This window comes from Cheilinus undulatus, linkage group 23, assembly GCF_018320785.1.
Source record: "Cheilinus undulatus linkage group 23, ASM1832078v1, whole genome shotgun sequence".
NCBI lineage: Eukaryota > Metazoa > Chordata > Actinopteri > Labriformes > Labridae > Cheilinus > Cheilinus undulatus.
Window position 1 is genome coordinate 11,509,618 of NC_054887.1, and position 14,687 is coordinate 11,524,304.

The following is a 14,687-nucleotide window of genomic DNA, read 5'->3' on the forward strand; positions in this document are numbered from 1 at the left end:
TGCACAGCGATGGATAAAAAAAGGAAGTAAAATGTCATATCATGACAATGAATCACAACCTGCTTGTTAATGATTGAACAGAGTGAGAACAAAACAGATACAGTGAGGAAACAGTGATGAGATTGATCTCAGACCGCAGACTAGATCAAAACATCGACAGACAGAGAAGTACAGCTAAGGAAATTTTCCTCTATAATTTAAATGGTTTAGTGCATTCTGGGATTAAATTCCCAGGATACTTCAGTTAAAAGGATGGTGACTTTAAGGAAACAATATGCTGTGACCAGGCCGGTTTACTCTGAGGATGCTTTCCATGAACATAACAAGAAAGTCTTCAGGCTGCGGAAAACCCTCCTGGACCATGTCAAAGATTATCTAACGTACGTGATGGAAAGTCTCTTTAGAGATCACAACCATTTTTGCATTTCCCTTCATCATTAACCCTTTCAACCTGAAATCCTCTGTAACACAAGTAAGTGAATTTGTCTTTAGAGTTGAATTTTATTTCTGTTAAATTCAGCTGTGATTCAAAACGTGCCAAGAATGCAGCGCTCTCTCTTCTGCCCATTATTGGCTGGATGAGGATCTACAGGGTGAAAGAGTGGCTGCTGGGAGATGTGGTTTCAGGGATCAGCACTGGACTGGTGGCCATCATGCAAGGTGAGTGGCAGTGGAGTCCTTTTAATTTTGGTGCTTTGGATGTAAAAGAAACCTAGTGACAAGGGAGAGGGATGAATTAAACTACTTTATCAATATGATTTCTTGTTTTTAATACATGTTCCCCTTTAAAGCCACGGTGGTTGGCCTTTGATATCCAATCCAACAGAAAGCAACCATGTAACATAAAATTACTGATTTTAGAATATCAAATAAATAGGCAATAAGGAAAGTTTTTTCATACCACTGTGTTTACATTTATTTCAATTTGCAATATTTTCCATGGAAAGTTTGCGTGTGGTTTCTAATACAGCTACCACTTACACTACCACCCAGCACTTAACCTTGCATAGCAGATGAATTCACCTGTTTCCGTGTTTCTCACTGGTGAATCCATCTTGCAAAGCTCCCGTCTGAACCGTTTGGGCCCGGTTAGAAAGTGACAGGACCAATCAGCGACGAGGGGCAGTACTCTCAGGCATGGCAGAGTCTTAGCGTAAACAAGTAGCAACAAGAAGCCCGTGCAATTATGGTCAGTTTTAAACTGACGCTATAGTAGCATCCATCTGGCGTGCCAGGTTACCTAGCACTACCATTGTGCAGTAAAAGTTCACAGTTTAAAGAGCTGGTTTGGTAGTCTAAGTGTTTGCTGCTCCCAGAGGGAGTCCAGTAATCCAGATTTCATATCTGTCATCAAGTGGATCCACTTGTTCCCAGACAGAATGACGGACCACTCAGCGTCATTTGAGGAGACAGAGGCGGTAGCTATGAGTCTGGTTTAGTTGAAGTGACTTCAAGCCTGTAAACAACAGCGGCTGGTGAAGAGATTATTGTGGATGCAGCTAAAGCAGCAGTTTGATCTGAACTAGATAACATTTCTCTATTAAAAGAAAGAGCAAAGAACGGCACTGAAAGCTTTTCTTGGTGGAAAATATATTTTTGCTCTTCTACTGACCGACTTCAGTGAATTTAATTTACCAACAGGCCTTAATGATGGTGAAGAATCGTGTACTGGCATTAAAGCAGCTGCCTGTCAAGTTGGTGTTGTGTAGTTTACCTGCATTTGGAGCACTCAGTTCTTTACAAAAGGAAATAGGAGGAAATGTTTTATCATTTGCATCCTAAATTGGAAACTGGTGTATGCACCTTTAGCCATTTGAAAATAGTCTTTGTAGGTTCTCCTTTATCCAAGTCATGGTAGTCCAAATCTTGGTCCAAAGGTGGACAACTAGACTTGACTTATGGTTCTCGAAGCACCTCAGTAAGTCCACTCCACCCTGAAGAAGTCTGAGAAATCTTTCACCTCTAAGGCCTTTTTTATTTGCCTTCCTCAGAGAAATACTTAATATGTAATTTCATAGTACAGTTATCATCTAGGCCTCCACCCTTACTTATGATGTTCTGTACGATCATCACAAGGTTTGCATTGTCCAGATTATTGCCTTAGCTGATAGGTAGCTTAGAGCTTGTGAACACTGTCACTAAATACATGGTCTGACTCTTACGTTGGTCAGCTTCACAACATTAGCTCTCATTTTAATCTTTACCTTTCATGTACTGCTACAAGGTTAATCGGAATACCTGGTCATTTTAAAATTGATGGGCGAAGTAGAGATATTTGGCTGGAAAATAAACATAAAACAATAACATCTTTCTCTGTTTCCTACCGAAGGCCTGGCCTTTGCTCTTCTAGCCTCGCTGCCTCCCAGCTATGGCCTCTACACCGCTTTCTTCCCCGTGCTAACATACTTCTTCCTGGGTACTTCAAGACACATTTCTGTCGGTATGTAAAGGACAGCTTTGTCAGTTATGATTTATCATTTAGATACGATTAGATATGATAAGGGTTATCTTTGTCTTCTACACCCACTATAATCCAGGATCGTTCCCAGTCCTGAGCCTGATGGTGGGAGCTGTGGTGACCCGTCTGGTCCCAGAGGATGGACCAGCAGCCAACATCACTGCCTTTTATAATCTGACCATGAACCAGCAGAGAGTCATAGTGGCCTCCTCGCTTACCTTCCTCATGGGGATTTTCCAGGTAAGTTTGACTCATAACTCATACTAGAATAAACCTTATATTGTGTCTTAAAACCAATGTTATACTGTACAATAAAATACAATTCCATGGCAAATAAAACTGCATATTTCAAACAATACCATCAACACATTATCATCTGAGAGTAAACCATACCCATCCCACCCATATCATACCATAGAATTCCATGCCATGCTATCAAATCCCATGCCATATTATACCATGCCATGTCAGGCTATGCCGTATCACACAATGACATATCATACCATACAATACCATACCATGCCATACCAGACCAGTGAATCCAAGAGAGCATTTAAAACCAAGATTCTTTTCTCTGATTATTTTTGACCCCTGCAGCTTGCCATGGGTCTTCTTCAGGTGGGCTTTATAGTAGTTTACCTGTCAGACACTCTGGTTTCTGGCTTCACCACAGCAGCTGCCGTCCACATCCTGGTGTCCCAGCTCAAGTTTGTGTTAGGTCTGGAAGTCCCGGGAATCAATGGGCCTCTCTCTATCATTTATGTAAGTCAAGAGGTATTTTTCTTTTATACTTTCATTTTCTACAGCTGGAGTGTATTGGCTTAAAAAGCAGAATTATTTCAAGATATGCCCAAGCTCTGTATTTTATTCTAACTCTGTCAGTATAGCTAGCAATCACATGATGAATCAAAGTACACAGATACACTCAGCCTGAATGAGTAAGTTACACTAGGAAGTTTTCTGCAATTTTATGGCCTTTATATGATTCAAATAAGGTCTTTAAGTGTTTTGCCTTGGAGTTTTGCCTCTCAGAAGTGTGATCACATTAAATATGATCAAAGTGCCGACTGAATTACATTCGCCTCTCCTGCACAGACCCTGGAGAAAATCTTTGCTCAGATCACCTCCACCAACATCTGTGACCTGGTGATGTCCATTATCATCATGTTGGTGGTTTTCGTCGTGAAGGAGCTGAATGACAAATACAAAGCCAAGCTGCCTGTTCCCATTCCTATAGAGGTTGTCATGGTGAGATAAACTTTTAAAGAAAGGCCCTTTTGTTGTTACACATATTCAGATAAACATACAGTGCCCTTGTTAAACCACGAATAAACTGTGATTCACACATTTTCTGAAAGCTAAGTTCAGTTTTACAAGTCACACCCAGCCCTGATTACTGCCAGACCTGCTAAATCAAGAAATCACTTGAATCAACAGAAGCTAAAGTGAAGTTCCGGAGGGCAAACTTTGCAAACATCATGTACAGTATGACTCCAGTCAATAGCCAAATTCAAGTAGGTGGACAACAACTGACAGGTTCTGTTTCAGATTTACCAGCTTTGTAGATTAGAGTACATGGAGTAGTAACTCTTCCTCATTGCCTGTCCACACAACATTAACTTGATTGCAATTTTTGTATTTTTTTTTAACTTCTCTGCTCTGTAGAAGGAAGAGTATGTGTGCATAATGGACTGTAGTAAATACTGAACAAAGCCTGAGTGACATCGGCCCGTTGGTTACTGGGGGAAGCTTTTGAGTCGAATCAGTGTTAGCCACCACAATGAGAACACTGTCTCAGATTTACTTTAGATCAACTTAGAAATAGACAAAGCAGGATAGATGAGGCTGGCTATAAATATGTTTTTACTACTGTTAAAGTAGTTATTTTTAAGATGGAGTGTGTATATGACTTCTCTGTGCTTCTGCACACAGCCTCTAGTGGACACTCAAGGAACTGCAATTTGTTACTTACATGATTAACTCTGTTTTGACTTGTCTTCTGTCACAGACGATCATTGCGTGTGGACTGTCCTATGGCTTCAACTTTGAGAAGAGATTTGGTGTCGACATCGTTGGTGAAATGGTCAGCGGGTAAGTTTCAAATCTGTTGCGTTTAAAGGCAGGTAATGGCTACGAATGGAATTGACTGGTTTTTGAATTCTTCAGTTTGAAGCACTAATAGTTGTTGTTTTTTAGTTTGTGGTACAAGTGCACAAATATGACCTGTCAGTGGTTCTCAACTGTTGGGTCAGGACTCAAAAGTGGGTTGTGGAGCTCTTTTAAGTAGGTCATGCCTGTTTTTAGGGAAAAAAATGTGCAAAAAGTCTATTTATATATATATATATAGAATCCTTGAGTAGATATGCAGTAAATCCATATATTTATTTTTTTAGGTTTTCCTATGACAAGTAATTAATTTTTTTTTGTCTTGAAATTTCTACTTAATGATCTCCTTTTCTTTCGCTAACACAGCTGGTGTCCCCAAAATAACAAGGAAAGTCCTTGAGAAATTACCAAATTTCCAGGTTGTCTCTGGAAAATGGAGTAAAACAAGACGAATGCATGCACATCCTTCTGTAATGATGTGTATTTAAACTTTTTTTTTTTTTTTTTTGCACTGTTTAGGGCCCAAACTGCAACTTTTCACTGAAAAAATTCAAGTGGTTGTACACTTTCAAAAACTTGGGTCACGATTTCTCTTAAAAAGGTGGTGGTGGGTCCTGTTGCCCAGCCAGTAGAGAACCCTTGACTTAAGTTATACACTTGAACTATAATAAAGCTTGTGATTTACAGAAACCATAACCCAAAAACTTAAACATTATGATTGGTATTTTTAAAAAGCTCCTTCCTTCTGGGATTCTCTTGTGACATATGAAGCAATGGCTACCAAAATTTAAACCAAGTTGATATTTTCCTGGAATGAATTCTTCATATATGCCACAGCATCATCTTTTACTTCGGCCTTAAATCACAAAACAGATTAAAAAAAAAAAAAAAAAAGACGCTAGGAGCTTGATGCTTCAATTTTCCTTAGAAGCTGGCTCAGAGTTTACTTTTGTATGGCTATAAAAGCTGAAACTAAATGCAGCACTGGTTGGCTTTTAGTCAGCACATAACCTTTGTTGTAAAATGTTTTGTATGTGGAGTTTATATGTATTCAGGTAAAGAGTTGACAGGTCTTTATGGAGAAAGCTTATCATATGTTTTTTCATACAATCTTAAGATGAAACGTTTCAAGTTAAAACTGTTTGTAAATGTAGTTACTGCTCTCTGATAAAGCATAATACTTAAGTTTACTTCAACCTTAAGTCTGATCATAATAACATGATATTTTAAGCCTTATTTTGCGCATTCACAATGAAAGTTACTATTTTTTCCAGTCCCTCCTGCATCTTAAAAGCATAGTTTGCTCTGAGTTTTTAAAAACTGCCCGTGATCTTGATGACCAGTTCAGTACAAACCCCTCTCCTGATGTTCTACCAGTGCAGAGTGAAGTCAAAGTCTTTTAAGAACCTGTTTTACTTTGTGTGCGATTAATTTAGAAAATATTTGTTTAACTTTATGAATTAAATTATGGGGCAAAAAAATAAACTTTGCCATGAAAATTAAATGTTTTAAGATTACCTGAATTTGGGTTACCAGTTTTTAGGCCACTCTATATCATCTTAGATGAGGAGGTAAAAGCACAGTGTGTTTCTCGAGAATGCAGTTGCACTCAAAGACTTCAATCCAAAAGTAACGTAGTGCTATGCTCATAAAAGATTAAATGTTGGAGCTCTTTAAATAATTTAAGAGAGAGGAGGGTTTAGACTTATTTCAAACTGTCTTGCTATGTAAGACACTTTACAAATAGATGGATTGACAATTAAACACAATGATCTTCCAGGTATGAGACTCCCATTGCCCCAAGCATAGAAGTCTTCCAGGAGAGTGCAGTGGAGGCATTTCCTATTGCCATTGTGGGGTTTGCTGTTGCCTTCTCTGTTGCCAAAGTCTACTCTATCAAACACGATTACACCATCGATGGTAACCAGGTGAGTTAAAGCTAGCCGTATAGCTATACAGTGCCTATAACAGGACTTCACCCCCTTGGATGTCTTTCTTTCATTGATTTTATAAATCATTCAAGGTAAACATAATTTGCCTTTTTTGACAAAACCTTTTTTTAAAAAAAAACCCTTTTTAATGTCACCGTGAAAACAGATTTCTACAAAGTAACATCAATTTAATAAAAAATGCAATGACCTTCAAGTCAGAGTTTAGTGGATACACCCTTGGTTGCAATCACAGCAGGGAGTCTGTGTGGCTAGGTCTCAAAAAGGCTTGCACATATGGACACTGCAATTTTACAAAACTGCTCAAGCTCTGTCAGGTTGTGTGGGGATTGGGCTTTAGCAGCCCTTTTTAAGTCCAGCCACAAACTCTCTGTGCGGTTGAGGTCTGGGCTATGCCTCAGGCACTCCAGAACATTCACCTTGTTATCTTTAAACCATTTCTGTGTAGCTTTCGCTGTATGCTTGGGGTCACTGTCTTGCTAGAAACTAAATCTTCTCCCAAGCTTTCGTTCTCTTGCAAACGTAATAAGGTTGTCCTCCAGAATTTTTCTATATTTGATGCATTCATTTTACCCTCTACCTTTACAAACCTTCCAGGGCAGGCTGCTGATAAGCATCCCCACAGCATGATGCCGCCACCATCGGGCTTCACAATGAGGATGGTGTGTTTGTGGTGATGTGCAGTGTTTGGTGTCCCCATACATAGTGTAAAATGTCCAGATGTGCAAGCCTGATTGAGACCTATCCCCACAGACTCAGTGTGGGATTGAAGCCAAATTTGCATCTACTAAATACTAATAAATTGATATTACTTTGTAAAAATCTATTTTTACTTTGACATTTAAGAGTTTTTTTTTTGTTTTTTTTTTTTTTGTCAAAAAAGCCAAATTACATTGACCATGATTGATTTGTAGAATTAAAAACACAGCCAAAGAGTTGAAAACTTTTTATAGGCACTGCATATTGATACTTTTGTCTGGCTTTGAGAGAAGAAAAGAGCTCACTGGTTACTGAAATTTCATAAATTTGAGAGTATCTATCATCATAACTTTGGTTCAGAAGATCCAAAGTTTATTATCTTATTGCTTTCATGTCCAGACTGCACGTGGACTTTCATGTTTATGAAGAAAAAGCTGAATCATTTAAGCTGAAAAAAAAGTAGTTGGTTGTGACACAGCAAACTTTTCATTATTACGTTGCAGGAGCTTATTGCATTCGGGGTAAGCAATATGTTTGGTGCAAGTTTCCGGTCGTTTGCAGCCAGCACAGCCCTCTCCAGGTCGGCTGTGCAGGAGAGCTCAGGAGGGCGAACACAGGTCAGTTAATCCACAAAAGGTTTATTGAAATTTTGCTTTACAAGCTGCTTGGTGTCACATGTAGTTCCTGCTTTGACGCACTTAAATGAAACATTAACTTTTATTTTTTATAAATGCAGATTGCAGGACTGATCTCAGGCTTGATGGCCATGATTGTGACTTTGGCGCTTGGCTTTCTGCTGGAGCCACTTCCTAGGGTATGATTCTATTCAGCAGTGATTATAAAGTCTGTGGAGGCCATTTTCTCTTGCACTTACCGATTATTTCCTGACTTCCCATCAGTCCGTCCTTGGTGCCCTCGTCATCGTGAACCTGAAGGGCATGCTGATGCAGTTCAGAGAAGTCCCATACCTGTGGACGAGGGACAAAACAGAATGTGTAGGTGTTCAAAACTCAGCTATACTGTTTTACTGATTAAACCTGCAGAGTCAGCGGTTGACTTCAGGTGTTTGTCTACAGGTTGTGTGGGTTGGAACATGTGTTGGCGCCATCCTGCTGGGATTGGATCTCGGTCTGGCAGTGGGCCTGGGGGTGGAGCTGCTCACGGTCGTCTTCAGGACTCAATTGTAATGACACAAATCCAAACATGTCATGTAAACAGAATAAATAAGCAAAAGCTGGAACTACTACCGGCCTTCATGAGGTATACAAATTTAGGACAGTAAAAGTATTGCCATGGGTCAAGAAGGTGCCTTCAAAGAAGCTCCAATATGGTTCAACAGTGGTGAGCCCAGGATGTTAAAGGGGCAGTGGTAAAAATATAAAAAAGGAGCACCAGGGTTCTTAAGATATTGCTCCATTGCCTTTGCATGAAGGCCGTCTCTTCTGCCTTTGTAGTCCCCGCTGTTCTGCTCTGGCAAACATCCCAGGGACTGAGCTCTACAGAGACCGCAAAGATTACATCTATGTAAGTATGCACATAACACTAAATGTTTTTAACTGCACAGATATGCCTGTTTTAACTATGCTCTTTACAGATAAACGAGCCACCAGGTGTTAAAATCTTCAGGATACCCTCGCCAATCTTCTTCGCTAATATTGACTTCTTTAAGGAGAAACTTACAGAAGCTGTATGTATGAAAAGACGCATCTTTCCTCTGCTTCAGCTTTTCTTCACCTTAGTAAATAAATATACCTGGACTAAACGCCAACACTTATTCTTTCAGGTTGGGTTTAACCCTCTGAGAGTTTTAAGGAAAAGAAACAAGGCTTTCAGGAAAATCAAGGCCCTGCTAAAGACAGGGAATATAAACATGACAGAGGTGAGAACAGGAGTTCAACTGCACCAGTGAGGGCTTTAAATGTTCTTCCTAAGAATGTATTACTCTTTATTTTTCTGTCCAACAGAAAGGCATGAGGGATTTTTTCTCCCAGATGGCTGATGAGTCTCATATAAACATGGAGGAGTTGGATCTGCCGTCTGATTTCAATGACCTCCCCTCTAAAATCTGCTGGAACGCTGAGCTGCCCAACAATATCAGTGTTCCTAAAGTGGACATCCACAGCCTGATCCTTGACTTCTCTGCTGTCTCCTTCCTGGACATCTCTGCAATGAAAGGACTCAAAACGGTACTTAATTATTTATGAGACTCTACAAATCTATTACCTCTGGTGTTAGTGAGGGCTGGCCAGAGAATGGGCCCTCCCTAGTTGTTATTTACTGTATTGCATCAGCAGCATGGGCGCAAGCAATTGCCCTGCCTCACAGTTACTTTATTTTGGAGCTGAAAAGTGTCAAACTACTATCAGGCTCTGAAGTTGGAATTATTTATTCATGCTACTTTAAAACCCCTTTTCACCACAATTTACTTCAATTTTTGCCACTTTCAGCCCATTTTGCCGTTTTTTTACCCCACTTTTACCACTATTTTACCAATAACAACCCATGTGCAGCTTGCACAATATGTAGGCTAACTTTTCACCACTTTAACTATTTTTGCTGCCTTTTGCCCATTTTAAATTGTTTTTATGCCACGTTTAACCTTTTTTTTTTTTTTTCTTTTTCTTTTTTTGCCATTTAACATTTTTGGCATTTTGAATCCATCTTTTGCCACGTCTGTTAAGTGCTTTTATCCCATGTTTTTTTCTTCCCATTGTTGCCAGTTTCACCCTTTTAATGCCCCGTTTTATCTCTTTTGTTTTTTTGCACCCATTTTGGCCTTTTAAGCCTATGAACCCAGTTTTGCTACTTTTGTGCCACTTTCAACCCATTTTGCTGTTTTTTTCCCCCCATTTTGCCACTTTTAATCCATTTATTGCCACTTTTACCACTAACAACCCATGTTTGCCACTTCTATAATGCACTTTTACCTATTTTTTTGACGCATTTTGCCATTTTCACCCTTTTCAATGCCCTGTATTTTGTCACTTCACTCATTTTTCTGCCCTTTGCTCAAATTTTGCCAGTTTCCATGCTCCTTTTAACCCTTTTTTGCCATTTAACACTTATTTTGCCACTGTGTTGCCACTTCTTTTTGGCATCTTCGTCCCACTTATTGCTGATTTTGCCCTTTAATTCTCCCGTCAACCCATTTTTGCCACTTACAACCCATTTTTGCCACCTACAACCCATTTTTGACATCTCTATTATATAATTTTATCCCATTTTTCTGCCATTTTGATCATTTGATATAATTTTTGCAGCTCTAACTCACTTTGCTGTCTTCTGCCCATTTTAACTAGTTTTTATGCCACTTTTAACCATTTTTTTGCCATTCAACTCACATTCTGCCACTGTTGCCAACTCTTTTTGGTGCTTTCATCCCACTATTGCTGCTTTTTGCCTTTAATTGCCACTTTTTACACATTTCTGTTGCTTTTTGCTCATTTATGCCACTATCAACCCATTTTTCCACTTTTAACCCATTTTTGCCACTTTTTCATAACTATTTAATTATTTTCCATTGAAGCTGCCATGAAGACTGACATAACTTTGCTAATGGTTTAGTTCAGTGTCCCCATCTACATTGTCAACATCATTGACAAAAGGGTAATTCTGTTTTTAAAAAAAGAGTTTACATGAATAAGGCCACACAATGCAGCATGAATTAATTACATTTATGTTTTTTTTATAAGAGTGATTATTATTCAGGTTAGAAATAAACTATGGATATCACAGATTAATTTTACAATGGACCATGATTCTGCTGACCTTCATGCACCCCCCAGTTTGGCTGGGGCCCCAGATAGCTCTCCTCTTTATCTGCCCTCATGGACGCCCTTAATAGTAGTGAAGCTGAGAGTGAAATCTGCTTGAAGATTGTTAAACTGAAGGAAGTAAATGTCAGAAATTTACAGTAAGATGCGCATCCAGAAGTGAATGCCGGATCAAAAATGAACAAGCATTACAAAGACAAAAACGGCCTGCACACCACACCAGGAAGTGACATTTTATGCCCAAAACACTTAAAACATCACGTGTTGTTAGATAAATCTAGCAGCTTCTTGGTGTGCAGACCTTTTTTGCTTCTTTAAACTAAAAGATGTAACCCACAAACTAGCACACACTTGAAGACTTTAAAAATCTTAAATATGAGCCTATAATGACCTATAATGACAGATTGAACCGTTTTGTTCTCATGGCTTTGTCCTTGTCTTCTCCACAGGTACTCAAAGAGTTCATGCATATTGACGTTGATGTTTACATTGCGTCGTGTGACGGTCAGTTTTATCATTGACATCACCAGATGAGTCACAATGCATGCATTTTTATTAAAAACGTAAATATATGCTGCGACTGTGTTAACAGAGTACGTCCTGGAGAAACTAAACAATTGTATGTTCTTCGACGATGAGATTCAGACCTCCATGTTCTTCCCCACCATTCATGACGCCATGATGCATGTGCTTGATAAACAAAAGGACGTGTGTAAAGGCTATGTGGTGAGAAAAACTGTTGTCAAAGTATTATGAATCATATTTGATTCTTTTTCCTTTTTTGACTGCAAAATCTTAAATCTTCACAATTGCACTAATCAGATTTCAAAGAAAATATCTTATTTCACTTTTTTAAATCCAAGTTCACAGCACATCTAGATCAACATCTTATTTCAAGATATTAAAAACATAAAGTAAAGCCTGAATTGCTTGCAATAAGTAAAACATCTGCAAGAAAAACAAGCAAAACTTTACTTAAGTGTCTTGAAATGAGATGCCCCTTCAAAATAATTTTAAACACCTCATTTCTAGACACTCAGTGAGTAAAATTTTGCTTGTCTGACTATTAGAAACCGGATTGGACAGAAGCAACAGAAGACTTGTAGTGGCATAGATAAAAATCTAAGTGAGTCATCTTATACACCAGTAATCATGCTTCTTTTACTGTCTTATAACTTTTTACAGCTCTAACTCTAGTTTATTTTTTGTTTTCACAGATCTCAGATACGCCGCTGTAGAGGGACAATGGTCTCCTGGAGGAAATATCCAAACCTTGTACACGTGCTGTTTTATATTCTGTATCATTATAGTCTACTGTTCTAGTCAGCAGTATTTTGTACATTTAGCTGTAAAATAGATTTTTTTAAACTGCATTAGATACTTGTCTTTTGAAGCACATCACATGATGGTTTAATGATTGTCTTATTGTCACATGTTACACTCAACAAAAGTGTCATTTTCCAGCCTGTCTCTGATAAATTTAACATGTTAATGAGATTAAATAAATGAAAAAGCTTTTGGTGTAACAAACTGTGTTATAATATATTCAATACTTCATTAAAAATCAAGTTTAGAATAAATCTGCTGCATGTTGCTAAAATCAGCCATCTCCAGGTTTCTCAAAGGCAATTTTTAAGAATTCATTTTTGCCTTTATTTTACAAGATTAGAGCAGGGGATGGTGAAGGAAATCAGAGAAAGATAGAGAGTAAGAACTGAGCAGGAAATTTTTGGTATCAAATATAGTATTATTAATTTATTCTGAATTATTTCGCGAACCCCCGAGGGTCCCTGGACCCCAGTTTGAGAACTACTGAAATATAATATTATTAATGGACAAAATGAATTTATTTATATTTTTTTGTTTTGTTTTTTTTTCAAACATTAAGGACATTCTGGAGTGCTGGATGGCAAAAAGGATTGGTTTTAAGAGTCTGCTTTGGGGTCATGAAAATGAGGCAATATTAGGGGATTTGTCTGTCACCTTGAAGGAGGGGCTCTACAAAATAATCATTGTAGGTTTACAGCCTTTTGGCTTTTCCTGCACTGTGAGAGCAAAACTTGTGGCAGTAGCATATTTTGTATATGATTTTTGCAATCCTGGCTCATACTGGAGAAATTAGCCTAATCCATGCTTACAAATCCTCATCAGGAGGGGGAAACGTATGGAAGCCAAGACAGAGTAAAGTAGGTCAAATGCTGGTGTATATATGGCTGACAATGTCTTTCTCAAGACGGCTGAAATATGGAAATGCTGACATGGCCTTGTCAGTTTACATAGGCAGGCGTCAATTTACCTGGGTGGGCAGCCCAAGTATAACCTATGTGTGGAAAAAGCTGTACAGTACAAGATTTTGTCAAGATTTTTCATCCGTACGGTTGAGTTAGTATAACTACTGCTTTGTAAAACAGCACTGGGTTGCACCAGCTATATGTAAGTTAAACATTACTTAGAACGTTTAATCTCAATTTATGAAGGTTATGCATTGTTAAATATTGTGTGTTTCATAAGCCAAGACAGTTTCAATATAGGCTTACTTAAATCAAACACCTAGCTTTTTTGGAGATAGCAACCAGGTCACACCTCGACCACAAGGACACATCATCAGTTGTGTACCTCAGCATCAAAGGGTATTTCGGCATTTATCACAAGACATCCTCCGCTGGGGCAGGCCCACCACAGGTTGATCAAGCCTGCGTGTGTCCTGTGGTTAGCTGGTTGCTTTGGCAGCCTAGGTGGTATCCTTCCTTTTTATCCACAACTAGCACTATCAGCCGTGCTGGCCATGTATTTAAGTGCTCTTCAGTGGGCCTGGTCCTTGACTTCTAGTTCCCTGTTGAGCTTTGGTGTAGAGCTGGTAACAAAGCCCCCACAATCCACTTCAACTGGGCGCACTTTCACCTCCCAGCCTTGGTCCTCCACTTTGGCTGCAAGATTGTAAAACTGCAGATTCTTACTCTCATGGGCTTCACTGATCTCATCCTCCCAAGGGAATGTCAGTTTGATGATTTCAGCATGTTGGCTGGACATGGACCCCTCTGGTCCACAGCCCCACAATATGATGCGTATCCTGATGTTGATCTGGGATCATAAACATAAGCTTCTTTAAAAAGACTGGATCTGGGTGCCAGTTTAGCTCAGTTGATAAAGCAGGCACCCCTCAAAGCCCAGGTCATGGGTCCATTCCTGGCCTTGGTGCTGTTGGTGCATGTCTTTCCCCCACTCTCTCCCCATATTTCTTCTCTCTCTTCAGCTATCTTATCTAAATAAAGCGAACTACAACCACAAGGACACATCGTCAGTTGTGTACCTCAGCATCAAAGGGTATTTCGGCCATTTATCACAAGACATCCTCCACTGAGGCAGGCCCACCACAGGTTGATCAAGCCTGCATGTGTCCTGAGGTTAACCGGTTGCCTCGGCAGCCCTGATGGCATCTTCCTTTTTATCCACACCCAGTTACCGGCCCTTTTGGCTGTTTCAGCCAGCTCTTTAAGCGCTCGTCTATGGGTCTGCCCCCTGACTGTTTGTACCATGAGAAAATTTGGTGTACAGCTTCTTATACTCATAGGCTTCACTGATCCCAGCCTTCCAAGGAACCGTCAACTTGATGACATGAGCATATCAGCTGCATTTGGACCAGAGGATCGGGTCCGGTTGCAGGGTGGTCATGGCAACCTCCAATGGGAAGATCATCCTTTG

At 39.4% G+C, this 14,687-nt stretch overlaps 1 protein-coding gene across 2 annotated transcripts; it reads left to right on the forward strand.

Moving 5' to 3' along the window:
- The first annotated feature begins 135 nt into the window (after positions 1-135).
- Positions 136-12,493, forward strand: LOC121505467 (chloride anion exchanger-like). Of its 2 annotated transcripts, XM_041780833.1 has the most exons (20): positions 136-380; positions 521-660; positions 2,330-2,440; positions 2,538-2,698; positions 3,056-3,220; positions 3,554-3,706; positions 4,467-4,549; positions 6,345-6,492; positions 7,716-7,829; positions 7,949-8,026; positions 8,112-8,207; positions 8,289-8,395; positions 8,667-8,736; positions 8,807-8,899; positions 8,996-9,091; positions 9,177-9,398; positions 11,435-11,489; positions 11,578-11,711; positions 12,056-12,111; positions 12,203-12,493. In XM_041780833.1, the coding sequence occupies exons 1-19, from the start codon at positions 253-255 to the stop codon at positions 12,089-12,091; spliced, it is 2,190 nt and encodes a 729-aa protein (XP_041636767.1). In that variant the 5' UTR covers positions 136-252; the 3' UTR covers positions 12,092-12,111; positions 12,203-12,493. The 2 variants fall into 2 exon arrangements, with proteins under 2 accessions (XP_041636767.1, XP_041636768.1); XM_041780834.1 differs by lacking the exon at positions 12,056-12,111.
- The last annotated feature ends 2,194 nt before the right edge of the window (positions 12,494-14,687 follow it).